This window comes from Hevea brasiliensis, chromosome 5 (genome assembly GCF_030052815.1).
Source record: "Hevea brasiliensis isolate MT/VB/25A 57/8 chromosome 5, ASM3005281v1, whole genome shotgun sequence".
Lineage (NCBI taxonomy): Eukaryota > Viridiplantae > Streptophyta > Magnoliopsida > Malpighiales > Euphorbiaceae > Hevea > Hevea brasiliensis.
The window spans coordinates 111,618,305-111,640,675 of record NC_079497.1 but is presented as its reverse complement, the minus strand read 5'-3'; the positions used below and the strand labels follow the sequence as shown (position 1 = coordinate 111,640,675).

General features: G+C 33.2%; 2 protein-coding genes across 8 annotated transcripts; both read right to left on the bottom strand.

Annotated features, from left to right (window-relative positions):
• Nucleotides 1-1,055: 1,055 nt before the first annotated feature.
• LOC110646107 (protein BUD31 homolog 1) lies at nt 1,056-3,380 on the bottom strand. Of its 2 annotated transcripts, XM_021799443.2 has the most exons (5): nt 3,266-3,380; nt 3,117-3,174; nt 2,056-2,152; nt 1,767-1,954; nt 1,056-1,436 (listed from the first exon to the last, which is right to left on the bottom strand). In XM_021799443.2, exons 3-5 carry the CDS (start codon nt 2,147-2,149, stop codon nt 1,281-1,283), a joined length of 438 nt encoding a protein of 145 aa, XP_021655135.1. In that variant the 5' UTR covers nt 2,150-2,152; nt 3,117-3,174; nt 3,266-3,380; the 3' UTR covers nt 1,056-1,280. The 2 variants fall into 2 exon arrangements, with proteins under 2 accessions (XP_021655135.1, XP_021655136.1); XM_021799444.2 differs by lacking the exons at nt 3,117-3,174; nt 3,266-3,380 and adding an exon at nt 2,757-2,781.
• Nucleotides 3,381-5,957: 2,577 nt separating this feature from the next.
• LOC110646104 (BTB/POZ domain-containing protein FBL11) lies at nt 5,958-21,433 on the bottom strand. 6 transcript variants are annotated; one of them, XM_021799438.2, is made up of 19 exons: nt 20,934-21,428; nt 20,769-20,819; nt 20,149-20,269; nt 18,689-18,830; nt 18,510-18,559; nt 17,844-17,962; nt 17,655-17,760; nt 17,108-17,144; nt 16,854-17,005; nt 15,402-15,969; nt 14,017-14,295; nt 13,520-13,665; nt 12,031-12,378; nt 11,190-11,433; nt 8,662-8,717; nt 7,816-7,896; nt 6,977-7,021; nt 6,805-6,873; nt 5,958-6,330 (listed from the first exon to the last, which is right to left on the bottom strand). In XM_021799438.2, the coding sequence occupies exons 1-19, from the start codon at nt 21,092-21,094 to the stop codon at nt 6,160-6,162; spliced, it is 2,946 nt and encodes a 981-aa protein (XP_021655130.2). In that variant the 5' UTR covers nt 21,095-21,428; the 3' UTR covers nt 5,958-6,159. The 6 variants fall into 6 exon arrangements, 4 of the variants coding, with proteins under 4 accessions (XP_021655130.2, XP_021655131.2, XP_021655133.2 ...); XM_021799439.2 differs by having other exon boundaries at nt 17,844-17,932; nt 20,934-21,426; XM_021799440.2 differs by having other exon boundaries at nt 6,043-6,319; nt 20,934-21,431.
• Between the last annotated feature and the right edge of the window lie 938 nt (nt 21,434-22,371).

The window sequence follows — 22,371 nt, the reverse complement described above, 5'->3', positions numbered from 1 at the left end:
CTTGACAATGAACCTATAGACTGGTCTCATCCAATGTGGCAAGATTCTCAGGACCCAATGGACATTGAAGCACATGAAGCCATCAAAAATGCTGACCCACTTTCTCCTACTGCACATGGACAGTGGCCAAGAGACTTTTTCGGGATCGATGACTCAGACGACACTAACTATGATACATTCAATCTATCCACTACTCCATGATTAAAGAAAAAGGCCTGTCGACCATGATATGTAATAAGTGTATCTTTTACTTTATGCTTTTCAAGTATCGATCACAGGTTGCTACCCGGTTGCCTGTAAAATCCATAGTCTCCAAGTCTATATAAGGAGACATCTTCTTCAGATGTAAAATAGACTTTTGCCTTCGTTTTCTCTAAAATAATATCCTAGATTTCATATATAGCTTTTTAAATTTTTCTCTTTCTCCTGAAAACCTTAAGAACGTGTACTATACTTTTATAATCAGAGATACGTATACTCTACACTTGCCTCGTCAGAGGATCCTGTGTATCAAAAATATCTTAGTTATGATATTAGATGCTACGGTTCCGTTATCATACACTTAATGTTACAAAAAGACATAGCCAAAGAGTACCTATAGAGAGAGAAGAGACATAGCATGAATAAGTTAAATGTATGGTAAGAACTCCCAGCGTATCTAAATCGTACCCCCAGAGCCTTTTTTTTTTTTTTTTCTGTCCCCTTAGATTGTTAATTACTTTAATCGAACAAACAGACACGCCTCCAGGCAGCCCAATTCTGTTTCTTAAAAAGCGTGGAGGAATCCTGGGCATTCATTCGATCTAAGTTTGCAGTGTAGTGGGCTTCACCTAGGGTTAGGGTCCTGGAAGACAGTTGAGAATGGGGCCTTGCCCAAGCCAGTTCATAAAAGGACTGTCGCCACCCACCTCCATTTTTAAAAAACCACTGAAATGAGCATGTAAGAAAAATTACGGCACAAATAATTAGCTGAGATTAACATTTTAAGCTGCCTGTTAATCTAACTCTTCAATTTGTTCAATTTCGCAACATCTTCAGCAAGTATAAAAGCACTGTTATGACACAAGCCAACCATTCACTGTCACAGTAAAATGTCTAAAATTATCACAACTGCCTGACAGTTAGGCCTCTCCAAATAGTAACACTATTACGGTAATACCTGAGGCAAATGCCAGCATCCATGGCATCCAAATAGTTGTTTAGTTTACAATCCAGTTCAACAACGAGACAAGTAAAAAGCAACTGGGCATCTCCTGCATGCAAAGGGAAAATGAAATCAATCAATCCCCACTTGCACAGCCCCTGCAACCACAATGGACGCACTCTATGACTTTCTCTTCCCTCAGGTTCTTGGGCACTCGGCACACACATGTAGTTGCAAAGTTGTGATCCCTAGGTTGCATGCATCTTAAGCAACAGAGACGCTCATAACCTGGCTGCAATTCAAACACAAATCATGAATGTGAACTTGTTTGTATATTCTTAACCAACAACATGATGTCAGAATCATCATATTTTTTTTCAGTCAATCACAAGTAACAGAAAATGTATCCACATTTTAAAGTATATTTTAAACTTAATTTCCGCAATTAATCACAAAATTCCAAATTATTTACATAGTTTTTAGTTAGTCACTGTAAAACTCTCATTCAACTGTGTTCATACATGTTATTTTCTATTTCCCCAAAAAGAAAAAAGGGTTGCTATCCCTCAACCACACAAAAAGCCACCAAAAATTTCAGCTTTAATAAAGTTGCAAGTCTAACCTTCTTCCACTTAGCAATAAGATTACGATCAGCATAACCTTGGTCCAAACAGAACTCATATAATTCCTTGGATATTTCCTTTTGACGATGGTAAAGGTCAAAAATGTAGCGGCTCTTTTGATGTGCTATCTTAAAAATAGGCCACAAAGCCTCACATTTTCTTTTACCATCATGCGTGTCATTCTCAGCTGTGCAAACAATCAAGGATTTATCACTGTCAAGTTTACAAAGCTCAACAAATGAAATAAGAAAAGTACATGCAATGTATTTTACTGCACAAAACACTAACCTTCTCTCATCTTTGCTTGTAGTTCACGTAAGGTAGGCTCAATCAATTCCCAGCCCTCAGGGTACTTGACACGATTTGTCTTCACCTTTGGCATTTTCTTTTTATCAGACATCAAAACAGCAACATCAGTTTCTCTCATAATAACATCCTCTAAGCCAAGTCATATACAAACCAGTTTTGGACATTCCAATGACTCATCAATGTAAATAATCTAATTTGTGTTGTCAATTAGCTAATCTTTTAGCACTTGTTCTGCATACAATATTTTCCACGTTGCATTTACTTGTCACAAATCCTATGCCAAGTATAATCCACCACATAATTTATCTTTTTTAGGAAAAATCCTATGCCAAGTATAATCCTACGCCAACTTCTCAAAATTGTCTATTAAGCTCATATTCTGTAATTGTGTGTCATTCAGAATGTTATTTTAAATCTTTTGTAAACAAATTTCCCTTTTTATTTTTTTCTCCATCCATGCTAATAAATAAGTCTCCAATGTCCTTAAATTGGAGAATCTTTGGTTCAATAGCACACAATTGCAGAATAGGCGATGAATAAACAAAATTTGAAAAGTTCAGGTCTTGGAAATGGGTTTTGCCTTCTTTTACTTTTAAATTTGTTAACACGCAATAGTAAAGGAAAAGACTCACAAATCACATATTTGGGCAAATCGAAAACCAACAATAAGTATTATATACCTAAAGTGTTTTCAAAGACATACAAACAAGCTCAATTGAATGCGATGCTGAAGCCATTAAGCTAAGCTGCTGTTCTGAAACAATTTACAGGGCAGGAATCACCAAATTGCAGGCCACAACTTTTATTTATAATAACAAAAGTAGAAAATGATCAAGCAAATGGGAAATTTCATATTTTAGGATTTTCATCTTCAGTTCTTAATTAGTATAAATATATTCAACTTCTAAAGGATAACGTGCCCTAAACTTTCATAGACAAAATGACTACCCAAATTAACCATAGAAATTGCAATCCTCTAATAAAATTCAAGGAACCTGAACGAAGATTAATATATATATATATATATAAATTGATCATACCTTCAAATTTAAATGAGAGCGAAGAGAGATCGATAAGAACACACAATATGATCGAGACCTAAAAAATTTGAGCAAGCAATGGTTAGGGATTGGTCTTGATTTTAATGATATTATAATTGTAGAGAAGACGGAAAGCGAGAGAGACGTACCAGTAACGGTGATGGGACTGGGGAGGCGAGGACCAAGGAGGAGAGGGCTAGTGAAGCCTGGGCGAATCCTTCTTATTAGTTTTACTGAAGGCGGAAGCGCTGCAAGAGAGAAACGACGTCGCTTAATTAGAAAAAAAGGCAGCGTCGGCAATAAAATATAGGGGAAATTAAAAAAAAAACTATTATTAGAAAAATTATATGGGTGCTTGGTTTCATTCAGTATATAATAATTTTTTATGAAAAATAACATAATTTTTCATAAATTTATTATTTATTTTATTAAATTTTTATAAAATGATTTTTTTCACAAATTAGTTAATTATAAAAATTTTATTAATTTAAAAAAAATCTCAAATAAAAACACATATAATATTTTTTAAAAAATATATGAGAAACTATATATGATAAATTTTATTAAAAAATTATAGCAACAAGTTTAAGTTTATTAAATATTATTTATTAATTTTTTTTAAAATATTATATATAATTTTTATATGAAGAAGTTTTATTTGTTGTCATTAAGTTAATAAAATTTTCATAATTAATTATTTTATAAAAAAAATATTTTACAAAAATCTCATTTGAAATTATATTATTTCTCATAATAAAATAATTATATTTTGTATAAAACTAAATAACCATAAAAGTCACATTTCAAATAGGATACGATATTAATTTTTTATAAAAATAATCTTAAATTTATGTGTTATTAGCAAAAAAGAAAAAAAATATTTAAACATTGAAACGATAATTTACAATTTAATTATTAAAATTTAATAAAATTTATATATTAGTTCCTATATTTTAAAATTGATCTATTTAATTGCTTACGTTTTAATAAAGCTACATATTTAAGTTGTGAAAATATTCAAATTATTTTTTACTAATTATAAAATTATATAATATAATAATAAATTTTTCATTTTTTAAATATATAATATACTTAAAGTATTAATAAAATAAAATGATGATATTATAATTAAAATAGTAAATAATAAATATTATAAAATATGAAGATTATTTTATAACAAAATTATATCATAAATTTATAATATTATTTTAATATTTTTTAGTATAATTAATGATAAATTAGATAAAAAATTAATAAAAAGACTATAAATTTATTTAAAGATTAAGAGTTAAAAAAATTTTAAAAATATAAAAATTAATATATAAATTTCATTAAATATCAAAAATTAAATTACAATTTACCGTAATTTTTTAATGACGTAAAAGTAATATTCTCCTCGTAAAGGAGTAAATTATTATTTCCCGTAAAATATATTAGGTCCAGCAAGGATATAACTTGCGACGCTTTTATGATATGCTGCCAAGGAAAATTCTTGTATTTATACACCAACTGATAGTCAATGGAAAGTGAAACTCATTTATCGCGATATACAAAAAGAATTTACATTCACTTATCGCGATCTATAAAGAAATTTACATTCACGTAAATGCAAACTTGCATTTATGTGAATTTAAAAAAAAAAAAAAACTAAAATTTCATCTTTTGAATAATGCCTAAATATAGAAACTCATATTTTTAAATTTATTTCTTTTTTCCTAAATAAGAAGACAGGAATTTCTCATTCTTTAGATGGATTCAATTCCTGAATCCATCCCAGATAAAAGATGTTATTATAATTAATTAAATGTATTTTATTTATTCTCAAACTTTCAATCACAAATTACTAAATTATAATTTTTTTTTTTTAATTTTCATGCTTTCAAATTGGGTATGAATAGTAATTTATTTAGGAATAATGCTTAATTTACCTTTTATTGGAGAAATTTAATTTAATTAATTTTTAACTTTGGTCTAATTTAGTCTAAAAATTTTGATCTATGTTGAATTTAGTCCCAAATTTAAGAATGTGTAATTCATTCTCTACACGAGTTGCTTTTTTTTTTAATTATTTTTTAATATTTTTGATATTAATTACTTAATTATTTTTAAATTTTTAACATAGTTAACTACTTTTTAATATTGCTAAAATGGAAAAATAATAATGATTTTCTATATTTTTAATTTTTTAATTATAATTTTCTAATTTTAATTTAAAACATGAAAAAAATAAAAGTAATTTTTAATTTAAATAATTAAAATTTATTGCAATAATAAATTTTTAATTTTATTAATTATATGAAATAAAAAAACATTTTTATTATTTTTCAATTTAATTTAGCATAATTATTATATTTTTTATTTTTAATTATTTTTATGAAAATATAAAAAATAATTTTTAATATTAAATAATAAAAATAATATTTTTTATATTTTAATCTAATTAATTTTAAAATATAAAATTATATTTTTAATACTAAAAAATTAAATATTTAGTAAATAGTGCGTGTACAAAATTTAAAGAGTTTGCACTAAATTAGAATAAAAGTTAAAAATAAGGAAAATTAAGCCTCACTTATAGGAGCAAATTGAACTCTCCTCTAATTTATTCACAAATCATTTTTTGTAAAGATGGAATTCTCAAGTTCTGTATGCGAACATTTTAACTTGAAATAATTACCTATTAGTCGTAGTAATACCCCTTTTGTTGCTTTTCTTGGCGATTCCAGCAACCAAAGCACAACGCATATGCGGAAAGGAAAACTTAAAAGAACAGGATGAAATTAAGACATGAATACAAAACAGATGACAGTTGCCAGCCTGCAACCTCGAACAATTCCTACGTTCTTGATCATGAACAAGTTTATTCATTAATTAAAATCCAAAATAGGATCACTTCCCCTGCAAATTTATCCAGCCAAGCTAGCAGGGAGATAAGGGTTACAGTTCCTGGTTTAACAACCATAGAGAATAAAAAGAGTTCACAAACAGGCCGTTCCAAAGAATGCAGAAAATTACATTTAAGTTCCATTTCACTGTTATGTTCTTAAATTCTTTCTTTGACCACTGTGCTATTGAGAATTTGAGAGTTCCAAACCAGCACTAATGTGTCCTTGTGCACTGGCCTTCTGTGAGCCTCCTGGAAGTTGATATTTGGAGATTTTTTAAATTTACATCTCGCTATCTTCACAGCACTTAAGAAATATCTGTTTCCATGCTGAGACAAATTCAAGAGTCAGAATCTAGATATCAAAGAAATCTACTGGGCTGTTTGGAGGGGAAAAAATTGGAAGATGGGGATCCCAATGACAAAATTGGAATCTCAACAATATAAGAAATATAGCAGTGTCCTGATCTTTTACTCTGTCTCCTTTGCAAGGAGAGGAAGAGTGTGTTCTATGACATGCCCTGATTTGAGCTTCGATTAAGATTAACCGGCAACTGACAGAAAACTTCTGAAGACATTGTGAACCTTTTCTTTTTCTTTTTTGTGGTCTGTAAACTGTTCTAAAACACCCAAATGAGCATATTGATAGCAAAAGCTGGAATTGTCTTCCCTAATTATGTAATTTGGACCGGGAATTACATGAAGTCAGGGTGAAAAATGTCTGCACTTCATCCACGGAATGAGATAACTATACTAAAGTAGGTGAAGCTAAGAAATTAGTTCATATTCAGAATTTCAACTTACATTTGGAATGTCAAAGTCACCTTCTAATGCATCACATAAGTCTAATGATACTTGCCGGAGCATTGGCATCTGTAATGATCATAAAGAGTGCATGAGTTGACAATTATTTTTCTGCCTAATAATAATTGGAACAAAAGCATAAGGAAGAAGTGATATATTTCTATGAAAATACCTTCGAAGCAGCATCAAGAATGAAGCTGCTGGCTATCCCTGAGCCCTGCACAATGTCAGTAAGATTCTAGGTCAAAAAGCAAATTTATTCAGGTCAGGTACAATGTTACAGAGTGCTTTTACAAGAGACCCAAAACTGAATAGACTCAAAACCCAAGAATTTGGGTTGCCCTTTTGCTTGTTAAGGGAAATGAGAATGGCATCAGCTGGATCATAGACTAGCCCCAAATAAATAACCATTGTTATGCCATTAATGAGGTACGGATTATGCAAATTGTGTAGTTTACAACTTTTGAACTAAAAACAATTCACTATATGTAATCTCATGCCTTTGCCTCTAATCCACATTATATTTGCTTGCAACAGAGCATTAGGATCAAGTTCCCTGCTGACCAGCAGTTAATTTTCGTTTGTTCTACAATGCTCATGACATAGATATTGGCAATAGAAAATTAGTAGCTAAAGGCTTCATATTGTTAAATAACATCTACATGATTAATAATAGCATGCAAAAGGCTTTACTTATGCATGGTCTCTCCAGGTGATTAAAAAAAAAAAATTAAATAGTTCTCAATTCTCATCTTATTTTTAACATGGAGGTGACCTTAGAAAATTTAGCTCCGCTCCTTTACCTTCTGGGACAACAGAATAGCAGTATAAAGCACATATAATCAACATCCATGACAAGCCATGATTTGCCAAAACAAGTGATCAATGGATAGAATTCACATTCCAGTTGGAAGAAAACTAGAAGCCACATGATAATGCGTTGATTTGGCTTAAACTGGATTCCAGTGAAGAGAGGTAGGGAAAAATAAAATCCATTAATAGATGGCTCACATTATGACGCAACAAGATATCTTCAAGAGCTCTGCAGTTGAACAAAGAAGAAACCCCAGTTGCAGTTACTTCTCCGCAATCCTAAACGGCAAAAATGAACAGAAATAGAAACATTAATAAAACCCTGAAGGGCAAATCATTTTTTTAAGTCATTGTGAGTAGTTGAAACCAAAAAATGACATAAGTCACAACCACCAAAAAACATTTGAGACAAAAAAAAAGAAAAGGAAGCATGTTTAGACTACTATATATCTAATAAACCACTTGTCTACTAAAAGAAAGAAATGGGGTGTGGAGATATTCAGAAAATTATGATTAATACAGAGGAATGAATTTGGACAAAAGCACAAAACTGCTGATGCTTGGTTCTATCAAGCAAAAAAAAAAAAAATCCTCCTCTTTTTCAACTTTTCTTTTCCTTTCATTGTTATCCACACGTGTCCTTCAAGGGTTTTTGTGTCCCTTTAAGGGTTTTCTTTTACAGCTGCAAAGAAAAGTAAAACTAGTGCTTCAAAGGTTGCAACCCCACCCCACCTTCTGCTTTATGCTTAATGAAAATTTGAAAATTAAGTTGAAAGTTTTCTGCATCAATTGTTAAAAGTTAATTTCAGTACATCCTTTGTAGTAAGAACAATGCTTGGGACCACATCCCACTACAAGAAATTAAATTATAAGCATAAGATACATTAAGGCAAAAAACTGAAGTAACACTTCTCCTGGTTTCCATGACATTGCTATTAAGTAATTGCACTCTCAGCTTGTAGTTGCACTCATGATGATGAAGAAAATTTTTGAACAAAAACAAAGGAATGAATATGAATCCAGAAGCAACTCACAAATACAAACCTCAAGATGGATTGAAATCAAGCCCGGCCATCCCTGTGAAATGAGGCTCAGAGAATCTGTAGGCACAACAAACATTAAAGTGGACTAACATCTTAGTTACCCTACGTGACATCAAAAGATGAATAAATTTTCCTTAGAACTCCTAAAAATGACTAACAGGTTGTAACTACATGTTTGTAGAGAAAATGGACGGCTTACCTCAACCCCAAAAGCTAACTCAAGGGGAGAAGTTTTGCTTAAGTCTTATATTTAACACAAATACTTTATTCCAAACCAATGTGGGATAATATATCCCCTCATGCCCAAACATGATATCTCAAGTGTAAAATTTGCAAGCAAATATATTTGCGAGTGGCCTAACATTGAAGTAGAGTAGGTTTTAATACCATATACAAAAAATAGATCAGGCCTAACTCAGCCCCAAAAGTTAGCTCAAAGAGGGAGAAGTGCTCAAAACTTTATAAGGGGCACATTACCCTATCCTAAACCAATGTGGGATATTAACACACTCCCGTATACCCAAGATTAAACACCTGGAGCGTGAAACACATGAGAGGCCCAAAAATTTGTTGAGGAAACTTTGATACCATCTTAAGAAATAGATTGAGCCTAACTCACCCCAAAAAGCTAGCTTTTCACCCTTATAATCCCTTTGAATTCTTTGTAATATTTAGATGTGGGACTTTTAACACTTCCCCTCAAGTGGCAACCATTTTTGGTTGACACTTGAAACTTAAAATCCTCCCCCTGAAACCTTGAACTTTGACTCAGTGACAACACTGAAACCTTGATACTTGAATTGAACTGGGCCACACCTACTCTGATACTATGTGAAATTTCTCTCTGACACGGAGAGTGCTAAAGACTATAGGCAAAGTTATTCATTGAGCTTGGGGTTGCCTCAACCAAAATAACTTAAGCCAATTTGATTTGGCTTAGGTCTTCCAATGTGGGACTCCAACACTCCCTTCTCAAGTTCAACTAGATTAGATTTAAGTTTTTAGGTCTAGTTGTCACTTGATCTGCATGTGGTGGCATATTTAAAGTTTCGCCTCTTCTTTTTGCAACTTAGCTCAATGGATCTATACTTTTCACTAGCCCACGTATTCACTAGGGTTAGGCTCGCTGTGGCACTGCCCACCATACTTTTTCGAGTCTCGGATTGTGGCCTGCTCTGATAACATGTTATAGAATTAAGATTGCATGGGCAGAAGTGAATAAATAAACCAAGGCAAGAGTCTGTGACGAGTAAGATGGGCTTACTCGGGTTAGAGCTAACTATTGCTAAAAGGTTAAACCTAACAATTTCTTTGTAATCTTTAGATGTGGGACTCGACACTAATAATAATATAGCAACTAAAGGAATCCTTAGTGGAAGGTTCCAACAACTGTTTCACAACTATAATACGATTTGAATCACAAAAGAAGTTGAGGAAAGTAGCTGGGGTTGGCCACATTTCGGTTTTGAACCATAACTGAACCGGAACCGATTCGGTCAAAACCGGACCAAAACAGGTTTAAACCAGAATCAGCTTCAAACAAGACCAAAACCACTCATCTGCGATTTGGTTGAGGTTCATATTTTTCAGGAATTGTGAACTGGCGATTACGAATCGAATTAAACCGACGATTTTGAACCAGATCAAACTAGCAGTTTAAATACAAAAGAACCCAATAAGTACCTCACACACTCCTAATTCATTTATATAAATCTTAAATTCTATACATAATTATTTTATACATTCTTTAATTCTCAATACTCTCTCAATTTCTCTTGAATTCTCTAAATAATTATTTTCTACACTTCACTGAAATTTTCAACACTATCTCAATTACTCTGTTATTATTTTATATCCTCAATAAAATTTTCAATACACTCTATTTTAATTTTTTTTTTCTTTTATACTTTTTTCTAATTATCAAATTATCATACAATTTTTAAAAAAAGGGCAAGCAATAGAACTAAAAACTTTAATTCCTCCAAATTCCAAGAGGATATATAGGTAAAATTAAGTTCATGCACCTTTTTTTATTTTTTATTTTTAATATTAATTTCATCTCTAATTTTTTAATCAAGTCCAAGTCTTTTCTTATTAACTTTTTCTTAAAGATAAATTAATTTCATTCTCTTTTATCTTATTTTATTTTGATTGAAAGATTTCTAAGAAAAATTAAAATATTTTTATAAATATAACTTAATTGTAAATCAATAAAACTTTCCTTTTAACTTTTTTTGTCTAAACCGCTCCTAAACCACCTCCAAACCGTCTTGAACCATCCATTTTCAAACCGCCCTTCAAATCGTTTTAAACCCGGGCTTGAACCGGAATCAGTGGTTCAGGAACCGTCTTTCAAACCATCTTATGGCGGTTTGGTTCAGGTTCATGATTTCATTGAACCTGAACAGGCGACTCCGGAATCATAACTAGCGGCTCCTGAACCATGGCCACCCCTAAAAGTAGCCATTACATAATACATGCAACAAATAGTTAAGTGCAAACAATATGCTTTGCATTAATGACACTAACCTGAAGTGAGAAGTCTGCATCCTACTAATGAGAATTCAACCAAGCTTGCACAGTTCTGAGTAAGAACAACCAAATCATTATCGGTCATCTGAGGAGTTACCCTCTCAAGCCTCAATTTCCTTAGATTTGTGAAAGAGTTTTTGAAGCTTGATGTGGATATATCACCAAGGCAGTAGCATAGAGCCAGTGCCTGCAAGTGCCTCAAGGATCTCATAATGTTTATGATGATAGCATTGGAGATTACCTGTAAAGAACAAATCAGTAAAAAAAAGGGCAATCAAATTATTTAGAGCATAGTTTAATGAGTGAGAGGAATAAGATGATAATAGATTAACCCAGGATGGTAAATTGATATCACCAGAAACATTGCAGAGAATAGAGAGATGCCTCCCCGTGCTCAATTAGTATCCCTAAAAGGATATATCGGCATCTTATACCATGTATCTTTAAATGATCTTCTCAAATGCATTAAATTTTCTTTAATTTCCTTTCATTCCACAGTAAATAAAAAGTACATGAAAGGACATAAATTAGCATCAATAACCAATACAGCTGAAATTATACCAAACTCACATGAAAATAACTTCCAAAAGAACATCTACCCAACTCTAAAAGTTGTCCTATTTCTTAGTCCAAAAAGAGAGAGGAGTTCAATAAAACTAGCCTCAACTCAAGCAATAATTCAACTTGCATGCTGATTCAATAATCTAAGACCAATCACTAGATCACATTTTCATTTCCTGATAGTGAACTTTATGCATCCATAGGCAAGCAGAGAAACAACAGGAGTCACTCAGAAGTATTTCAATTGTCTTTTGGAGGGCCCTTTTACAATTTATACCTGAAAACAAAGAACTATTGACTCCAGCATGGGACAAGTTGTAGGAAGTAGTCTAAGGGCATCTTCACCCAATGATCCACCCAAACCAACACTTATTGCCCTTAATGACATAATTGCAGGTCTAAGAGCTACTAAAGAAAACCAATCAAATCCCCAACCAAGTGCAATCTCTTCCAGTTTACATTTCTTGCCCAACACAGCATAGAGATCTCTACATGAATATGAGGAAGAAAGTTCTACTCCACTGGCGTTACTTCCTTGATGAATCAGATTTTTACAGCCTCTTGCATTCAAACACTTCAAAGCAGGATTTCCATTGACAACGTGAGATAAAGCAGCTCCAGAAACCTGCAAGTGTACAAGCAAAATAACTTTTCTGATAAAAACAAAGTTGGAACTTCAGCTCCATTTAATAACACATACCAGCAGTAGTAATGACAAGAAGAAAAAGGACACACAAATTTAAGTCTCTTTCAGCTGGTTAGCCATATGAGATGCCATCTTTGTGATGACTATTAAGCCATCTCAAGCAGTGAAGTTCATTAAACCAAATGCTCATATAGATAGCCTAATCGCGACACCAGAAATACACAGTTAAACAGCCACATAATTCCAGGCAAGCTGAAGGTAGGAAGGAAAGGGAGGGATAGAAAGGGCAAAAGATGTTTCCTTTTTCATTATTCACAAGATAACTGGCAACAGCTCAGATCTACTATCTACATGCATGCAGGATGGCTCTCTCAAAGATTGCAACTTGCAAGGTCTATTAACCCAGCAAACAGAGCCTTCAAATTGAAATTTTCAAGTTAAATAACTTATAGTTTACTCCAAGAAAGAGCATTTATTACATAGTTGGAATCATCCGAGGGTGGATTTTAACCCCAGGGGGCCTCCAAGCAATCCACTGGATAGATCCCTCATCCTGCCTTTAGTGTATCAATTTGGCAGAACAAAAGTAGATCCTTGTCCAATCTAGTTCTCTCTCTCTCTCTCTTTCTCTCCTCTCATGGGACAGCTTGTCCAGCCCCATTGAACAAGGATAAAAAAATTTACATTTTAGAAAAAAGTAATAAAAATAAGTATTATATTCCTTAAATATTTTAAATTGAAAGAAATTTAACTTTCGTTAATTTTCTTATTTAATGTTTTTTATAATTTTCTATCACTTTATTATATCTTATATTTTATATGTTAATTAATTATATTTTACATATTACATAATATATCAATAATTATTTTGTATCATTAATTTGTCTTATCATGCGTGCACCAAACAGAAGACATGGCAACTATTTGTCTTGACTTGTTTTATTCTATTTTGTCCCATTTCTTGTCCCTTACCACCAAATTCAGCCTCATATCTCTTGTATTTCAGACTTAAACCAGCTAATGCATGAAATATTTACAATCATTGAACAAGCAATTTGTCAGATAGTATATGCATAATTCTAGAGAGAGGGCAACAGATTTCATAAATTTGATGACTAACCATTGTATTACAAACATCAAGTGTCTCCAAGGAAGAACCTGGGAAACTATAAAGAGCATCATCAACAAGGTGAGTGTCCCTCAAGCAAAGGCTAATCAGTGCTTGTGTTTGAGATATAAGGTCAAGTAGAGATCTTTCATTGACACCTGCAAATAAGTTCAATAACTGCATAAATAACTTTGCCTAAATTTCTGGTGTCCCGGCTCCAAAATGAGACAACAAATAAATAAAGAGGATCTGCAGAAACTGCATTTGTCAAAGACCATTATCAGCCCAAATCTTATTTCTTAAAGCCCTTCAGCCATCAACTCATTTGATAGTAAAGGTCTCCACTCTACCCAAGATCGTACATTTCAAGGATAAAAGAAAAGCAGCCCCCTCTCCTTCCCAACTTTCTCCAATTCTAGTCAGGGCTTAAATCAACAATTCTAAGACAATTATTGAGTTTTATCTTTACAAATATGTCCAAATAAATGTTTAAAGAAGGAGATACTCACCCTTGCAACCGCCCATATGAAGTGTTTGAAGTTTAAATGCCAATGAATCTGAACATCTCTTTTCAAAGTCAGAAGCAGCAGGACCAAAACTCGTAATACTAGAGCAAAGAGCTTGAATTGAATTTATCCCAAAAGACGTATCACAAACTAAAATTGAGTGTAGTTTACCACATCTGCGTATGAGATTTGACATGCCAGTATCTGTTACTGAAATACACCCTTTAAGATTTATGTACCGTAGAGAAACACATAACCCTGTGATATACTGTAGATCCAAATCTGGCATAAATATTGCAATGAAAAGTTAATAAGGAGACCAATGAAGGAAAATTAAAAAAAAAAAAAAATTAAAAAAAACTACAAAGAAAAAAAGAAACCACCACTAGTAGTTCATGCAGAAAAAATATTTGTAATAGCACACTTGGCTACAATTTTCCAGCAACTCATCTAAAATGGCACAAATGTTGGCTAGTCAGTAAAAATATCTATAAAAAGTTCTCAATATTTAAAAGGTAGCATATTTTAACAAAAAGGAATGAAACCACCAATTATATAGCCTGCCTAAAAAACTGAGTCAAATGGCTCGATCAAATACTCAAACACTCTGCTTCACTAGGTCAAAGAGTCAAGAGGTTTGGTCAAAGAGTCAAGTGGCTTGGTCCAATGGTCAAAGCAATAGATGGCTCAGTCAACTAACCGAGCAACAACCCACCTCACTCGGATAGCTGGGCGAGATAGCTCAGATAGCTGACTAGTGAAGATCACACACCTGATGACAGATATACTCACCAAGAATCTCAGGATCACAATCGACCATTCTTGAGATACTCGCAACCACTTACAATGGTCGCCAAAGTTACCTATATATATATATATCACACCAAGGCCAGATGTCAGATATGCTTACTCTACTCAATTTACTACAGTGCTCTTACATTCATAACTCTCTCTCTCTCAAACAAGTGTCTACCTTGAGCGTTCAAAAGGCTGGCCATAGGCCACCGACCTCACCCCTATGTTTACTTGCAGGCTAACATTCTCATACTGGCAAGAGAAGTTCACGGCAGTATTAACTATGAAAGGCAAACTTTTCAAGGCAGGAATATATATGTTCTATGGAATTTCATCGTGGAGTTCTTTAAGACATCATAACAAACTGGCCAATTAGTACTTTCAGTTTGCAAAAGAATCCCCATTCACCCACATACAAATGCACCTTCTATCATAAGGTGTCTAGTTCCAGCAGCAACAGTGAGTTATTACAGTGGAATCCTAACACCAACCATGGGCTATGCCAACATTTCTTAGTGGAATTATTCAATTTCTTTATTGAAAAAGTGTTTTAAAATAATTTTAAATAAAAAAAAATCTGATAAATATCTTACCAGAAATATCACTTCTACCCTCTAATATGAGTCTTGTGATAGTTGAAACAGATGGCTGTGAATGATAAGATGTCATGTCCAAGAAATTATTGCCAGCACTGAAGGAATTGCTTGATACTAGTGGCATTATAGCACGACTAGAAGATATAACTGACACTTGTGCCGGTATGAGCGGAGTAATATCAATGGTTAAATCGACTTCACTAATGAGCGGACACTTCAGCATTAATTTATGCAAAGTGGTTGTTTTAAAGTTCAAAAGATGTGTTGCTCTTAATTTTCTTAAAGATGGAAATGACTTGAAGAAGATCTCAATGGTGGATTCAAGATGTAACCTTGGACACTTTGAAATATCCACCTCCTCAACTGCTTCAAAAGAGAGAGTTGATGGCAACCCATGCAAGATTCCACTTCCACATTGATCTCTGCAGGTGCTCAGACGTTCAAGGTTGATCAAAGACTGTCTAATGCTTTTCCTCAACATTAGGTCCACACGATATGAAGAAGGAAGCAAAGAGAGGAGAAGAATCACTGATGTTATTTGTGGACAACCTGAAAGGTTCACTTTCTGCACAACGAGTAAATACTGTACAGTCACTAACTACCATGCAGGAGACATTAAAATTAAGCAGTTGTGAGGAACTTAGGGTAGGTGAAACTGTGTATGACATACTTGCTGGCAGATGAAAACAACTAACACTCAAAGGGCTTTCAATTTCTTCCTGAATAGAAAGATACAATGATCTTTAGAATGTAAATGAGAAATAGCAAGAAACCACAAAAGGAAGATGGTTTCAATGTTCTACATCAAGCGCACATATAATATGCAACACTTCCCTTAAATGTGTAATACTTTGCAGTGTTCACAAAAGGAGGAGACATGTTTACAAATTTGAAACCGGGTCTCAATATAATTTTTCAAATGGGATTACTGTCAAGAACTCAAAAGTTTTCTCCTCCAAACCTTCTGCAATTAAGGTTCTAAAGAAATGGGTTTTTAAAGAATAACAAAAAAAGTAGCATAATAAGTTAGCAGCTCCTTCAGTCTCACCCATACCTCAATGTTTCAACTACCTTGTCAAGTAGCAAGCTGAATATGAACCTCCCACCATGCTTAACTTAAATTTAAAAAATTTTTCAAGGAAAGAAAGGAGAAAAAGAGCAGTAAAAGAACCATGAAAAAGTTTTCCTTTATTACTTCATAATTTGTATTCTCTTTGCAAAAAGTGCATTTCCATATAAATACAGGAATTGAGGGAAAATAAATTATTCTAAGGATCAGTTTGTTACTTCTTCATAACAGTGGAGATTAGACGTTGTATGACAGAAAAGCGCTCAATAAGAAGTTTCAATCTTGCCCCTCCAGATTGTATTATCCAAGGATCCATTTAATGAACCCTCAACAAGAAAGGGAAAATTATTGGATGATGTCCAGGGGTATTTAGAGAATACCTTAGAATATTCTGTCACCCGTATCCTTAGATGATCCAAGTCACCATCTTCAAAGACACCAATTGAGTCTGCAGGTGGAATCTTCAGCAGTCTAAATATTGTATCAATGCTTTCCTCAGCAAGCTCTGTAAAATAGCATGATCTTCTTTTTCCTATAATATTTTTCAATTCAATGAATATCAGTGGTTACAAATCAATGAAAAAGAAACTCAAAAGACAAAATTTGAAGTACCATTCATAACATTTATTCATACCTGCAGCAAACCACAACGGCAAAAGACTAATCCGGATCTGTTTAACAATAATAGTGTAAGACATACTAAATTAAACAAGAAGCAACTGAAATTTAGGCTAATATTTTAGCAAGAAAAGATAATAACTGGAGTTGACTAAGACATGGTGTGTAAGGATGGTCATACACTTTCTTCATTGCTTGCTCCATAAAGCAGACTAAAATTGATTAAATTAAAATAATAGTTTTATCCTGTTTTCAAATGAACGTGAAGGTACAGTGGATAAATGATTTTTTCTTTTCAACTCACATAAAACTGCAGCAACTGCCTAGGCTGCGTCAAATTTGTTATACAATACACAAACTTTTTTTTTATTAAGCTTATTTGTATTCATTTTTTATTGAATTTGTTGGAATTTATGCAAAAGAAGACATGTAATATAAGTTTTTCTTTTACTATTATTATTATGATAATAATCTCATGCCTACCACCCAAAAACAAAGCCATTATGTCCAGCAATCTCCAACAATAGGTCCTTAATATAAATGTTAAAAACACTAATCCATACCTGTTTTAAAATGCCAGTGCAGTCATCTTCAACTTTGCCAAAAGGTTGCAACTTTTCTGTATTTGCATTGAGCCAAACCAAAAGGGCATCAGAAAGATGCATCTCACTGTGAAACATAACTAAAAATCAGAATCCCAACAGATATTAAATGAGAGTTAATTAAGGAAATATAAAAGACATCTTATTCACCTGTATACTGTCAAATCAGGATGCTTTATGCAACGAAATAACAAATTATAAGGAACATCTCCAAAAAATTTACTAGAGATGGCCCACATCTGCAAATCAGCCAACCCACGTTTCTTCAGCTTAGTGGAAACAAGTTCAAATTTGAAACATGTCATTACGGCAAAATGGTCTCCAGTATGAAAGAGGCCATTATACAGCCTTTAAAATAAAGTTGGTAGAATATTAACGATCCAACAAGAGGAATTTATTTAGCTCCAGCAAAAGCTTTAAAAAGAAATTTCAAGATCACATAATGAGAAATTCATTTGATTTCACTGGTATTTTATTCAGCTACTAGAAATACAACTCTAATCTGAAAATTTAGTACATTCAACGACCAGCTTCAGTTTAAGCATTGAAGAAGCCATGCATCTCTCTTTCCATCTGCATGCATGTTTGTGAGTGTGTGTGTGTGTGTGTGTGTGTGTGTGTGTGTGTGTGTATGAAAGTGTGTGCATGCGATTTTTTTGACCTCCCTGCAGGTTCTAAGCCCACAAAAAATGAAATGGTACGTCAAATACATCATAAAATAGAATCAACAATTTGATTATACAGAAACTTGCAACACATGATCAAGCTGAATTTGCCACGTTATTGTCAGAAGTAAAATGAAAGTTAAGCACATACAAAATTTCTTGCTAGATAGCTCGCACATAATTCTGGAACAAAATCATTTGCTGCAACATATTATTAATTTATCAGTTAGATGCCATAATGTTTATATCAAACATGAAAAAGTAAGTAGCTTGAGTTTGCATCTCTAATCTTTTCTAACAAACTTCTTCAAATGTCAGATGTAGCCTCACCATGCTCTAAACCAAAGTTCCATATATGAATTAGATCATCCAGGTGTATTTCATGCAGCCCAGGCCCCTTGGTTGAAGATGCCTCAGACAACCAGATTTTACACTTCAATAGAAGTGATTCTGCTCCAAAATAAAGTGCAGCCTAGAAAAGAAATTCAAGAATTTTAGAAGCATAAGAATTATGCAAAAGTTTTCTAAGTCATTTGAGAAACAAATCCAGAGCTGCTTATGTACAAACTTTAAGGACAAAAACAAATCCAGAGCTGCTTATGTACAAACTTCAAGGACAAAGCAAAGTAATATTACAAAATGCAAAGGAGGATTGTGTAATAAAATTTTTAAAGAAATGTAGTGATGTAGCACTAGAAAAGATCAAAGGCAAAAAGGACAAATCCTTAAGGAAAAGAGAACAAATTCTCAAAATTATATTAATATCAATAAATTGCCATCACAAAACTGAAATTTTGAAAACAACTAGGGCTATTTATAGTGTGACAAAATTCTCCACATTGAAAACAGTATTAGTATTCATCATCACTATTGTAGTTCTGGCATAATAATAGGAGTCCGGTGTTTGTATCATTGCCTACTTCTCCCTCCACTTGTTTACGCTACAGCTGCTATCATCAGAAGTTCCAACTGGTTTCTTCATAACACAATCCTGACATTGGCTTTTGTTAATGAATCTGTCGGTTTACTTGGACTTTCAAGGGAAACCTTTCTTCTCTATGGAAGGTGGAATTTTGAAGGATGGGCTCTTGCTCTCTTTCTCAAAGGCTTGGGACAGATTGAATGTTTCAAGTTTTGCGAGGAACAGATGACAAAAAGATTCAAGGGTCAGTGGAGTGGATCGAAGTTTTGCTCCGTACCAAATTGTCATAACAAAATTAAAAATTATGAAAATAATTAGCCTATCTATAGTGTTTATATAATCTTAAAAACATTAAGATTAGGAATCCTAAACTAATTAGGACTACACAATCACAAATCCGACACAATTTTATTTCTATAATCCTTTCTAAAATAAGGTTGATGACTCCTAATATCTTTAGAGTCGGATTTGCATCAGATAGATAATGTTATACAGTTCATGCAATGGAAAACGATGCCCAAGACATCCTCTTTAAGTCTTTAATGAATTAAAATTTTAATCGAACAAATAAATAAAAAGGAGGAAATGGTGAATCTTCTCACCACAACTAGGCCTTAAGTGCAAACTTCAAGTCCATTACATGAATACTATTCCTCCATTCCAACCTTCTATTTCTTTCTTTTTGAAATTGAAGAAAGTATAGGCAAGAGGTTAAACTTAAAAACAAACCTTATTATGCAGTTGCAAAATAAATCTCATACATAGTGGCTTCAAAATTCAAATCACCAAGAGAAGAAAGCAAAGATTGCAAAATTTTATTTGAGGGAAAGAAGAAGAAAGCGCATTGTTATACTATGGAAAAATTTACCTCAAAAAGAGAGAGGAAGGTTTTAGATGTGACATCCACTTTGCAGCCATAAACACACTTTAAAACATTTATAAATACTTCCATGTTCCACTGGATTGAAACACAACTCAAGTTTGATTCACTGCAAGAGTTATAAGCGATTCAAAGATCATCAACAAGCAAAAAGTATCTTCAACTTAAAAGTATAAACATTGAAGACGCACCATACTGTTACCAAATATTAACAGATAACTGAACTAAGCTAGGCAACAGACCCACTATTAAATAATAAATAAATAAAAGTGAATTTGGCCTATACTAATGCATCTAGTTCCTCAAAAAAATGCAAGAAAAATCTAATTCTATAATCAAATTTCCTGAATCCAAAGCAATTTCATTGGCTCACAGAGTTAGGTTTTCACACTTCTCATTCTATCATTCAATCTGACATTTTTCTGTGCTAATAAACACACATTAATTAGCCAAAAAGAATAAATTTTGATTTAAACAAGTTTCAAATCTCTCGAAATTAATGTAAAACATAAATTTGCTAATTTCTTATAGAACTAAAATCTCCATAGAAAGTACAAACAACAAGCAATAATAACAGTTAATTTATTGGAGTGTAGTTTCAAGTTTACCTAAAGCTTCCGCTGAAAAGGCCATGGAAAAACGAAGATTGCTCAGCAAGCCTGCGAATATAACATCAAAAACAAAGTCGTGAAAAGATCAGAAACAAAAAAAGATAAAAAGGAACATTAAAATTTCATTTTATTCTAGAAGAAAAGAAAACGAAACTCGCTTACCTGTGGCGATGAGCTTTAATTTTGACTGTTTGGCAACGGAGGATCGCGGACAAATCCCAATTATGGATATCCGTAGTCGAAATTAAAGTTTCTGTGTGTTCGATTGGATAGGAGTTTGTGCATAAGAGAGTGACGAATTCATCATCTGACCCTGATGCCATGAGTAAGAAGCTAGAATTGGCCGGCCGGACGCTGGAAGACGAATACTGTCGAGGTGGAGGAGGCGAAGATCCGTTTGGTTGGCCTGTAAATGGGAAAATGCAAGAAAGGAAACAACAGCAAAAGCTCTGACGTCAAAAAATACCGCTTTGTTACTTTCCCGACATCGCGCCCATTTTTACTGTTCTTTCGCTTCCACGGGACAAGTTTTTGACATTTATTCAACAATTTTCCTTACCCCAATTTAAGAAAAATTAATAATGGCTGATTATTCACTCAATTCAAATAAGTTTAAAAGAAAAATCAGTTTTATTTAAATTCAATATTTAATGATCTTATTTAAGCATGGTTTGGGACTAAAAAAAATTATAAAAATAATGAATATAGCAATCTAAACATGTAGCACTGTGGATTTGATCCGTAATTTACTTGCTTAAAATTGATTTAATAAGGTCCGTTTAATTTTATATCAAAATTGATTTTTTTTTAACTTTTTGAAAAAAAAAATATCAAATCTAATCGAAACAGATAAATTTGAATTGAATCGAAATTAAACCTAAATCAAACTAAAATTAGAACAAAAATCGAGAATAATTTTTTAATTCGATCTAGATCTCTAGCTTTTAAGATCAAAACTGTTAGTCCAATTCCATGTCGATCCAAAACCAGACGGCTCTAGGGAAATTCCTTTCCATTAGATTATCTGAAGTACCTCTCTCTCTAGTCGAGAGAGAATCTTCTATCTTTTATTTGGTTTTTTTCATCTAGGAGCCAGTCTCCCCTTTCGGTCGATTTTTGCGACTTTCCCTGTCCTTTCCGGGCAGGAAGGGCTTTCCTCCTGGCCAGCTTGTCAGTTACGCCCTCCCCTCAATGGGCCGGACTGTACTTGATTTTTGTTTTGCTGTGAGTTTTTACAAGCCTGACGAAAGTGGGGAGGGTGATTCATGTAACCTGCAAATATTTCAAATTATTATGCAAAAACTGTGTCTTTGTGCTTTTGGGCATTTTGCTCGACGAGTGGGTAATGGAAATCTCGTGTGACAATACAGACGCCCTAATTGCGTCTAGTCCTTTATGGCTAAAGACTGCCTTGAAGAGCTATGCCCCGCCTAACCGATCGAGCCCCTGGACCTCCTCTAGCTTGATTGTGCAACAATGAGATGGAATCTTAGAGCAAGGTTTTATTCACTTATTTCAGCTTGTGACCTTTTCCGTAATAATGTTGAAACCTTATGCACGCATAAAGGCGAATCTATTATTATAAAAGAGGATCAATTCA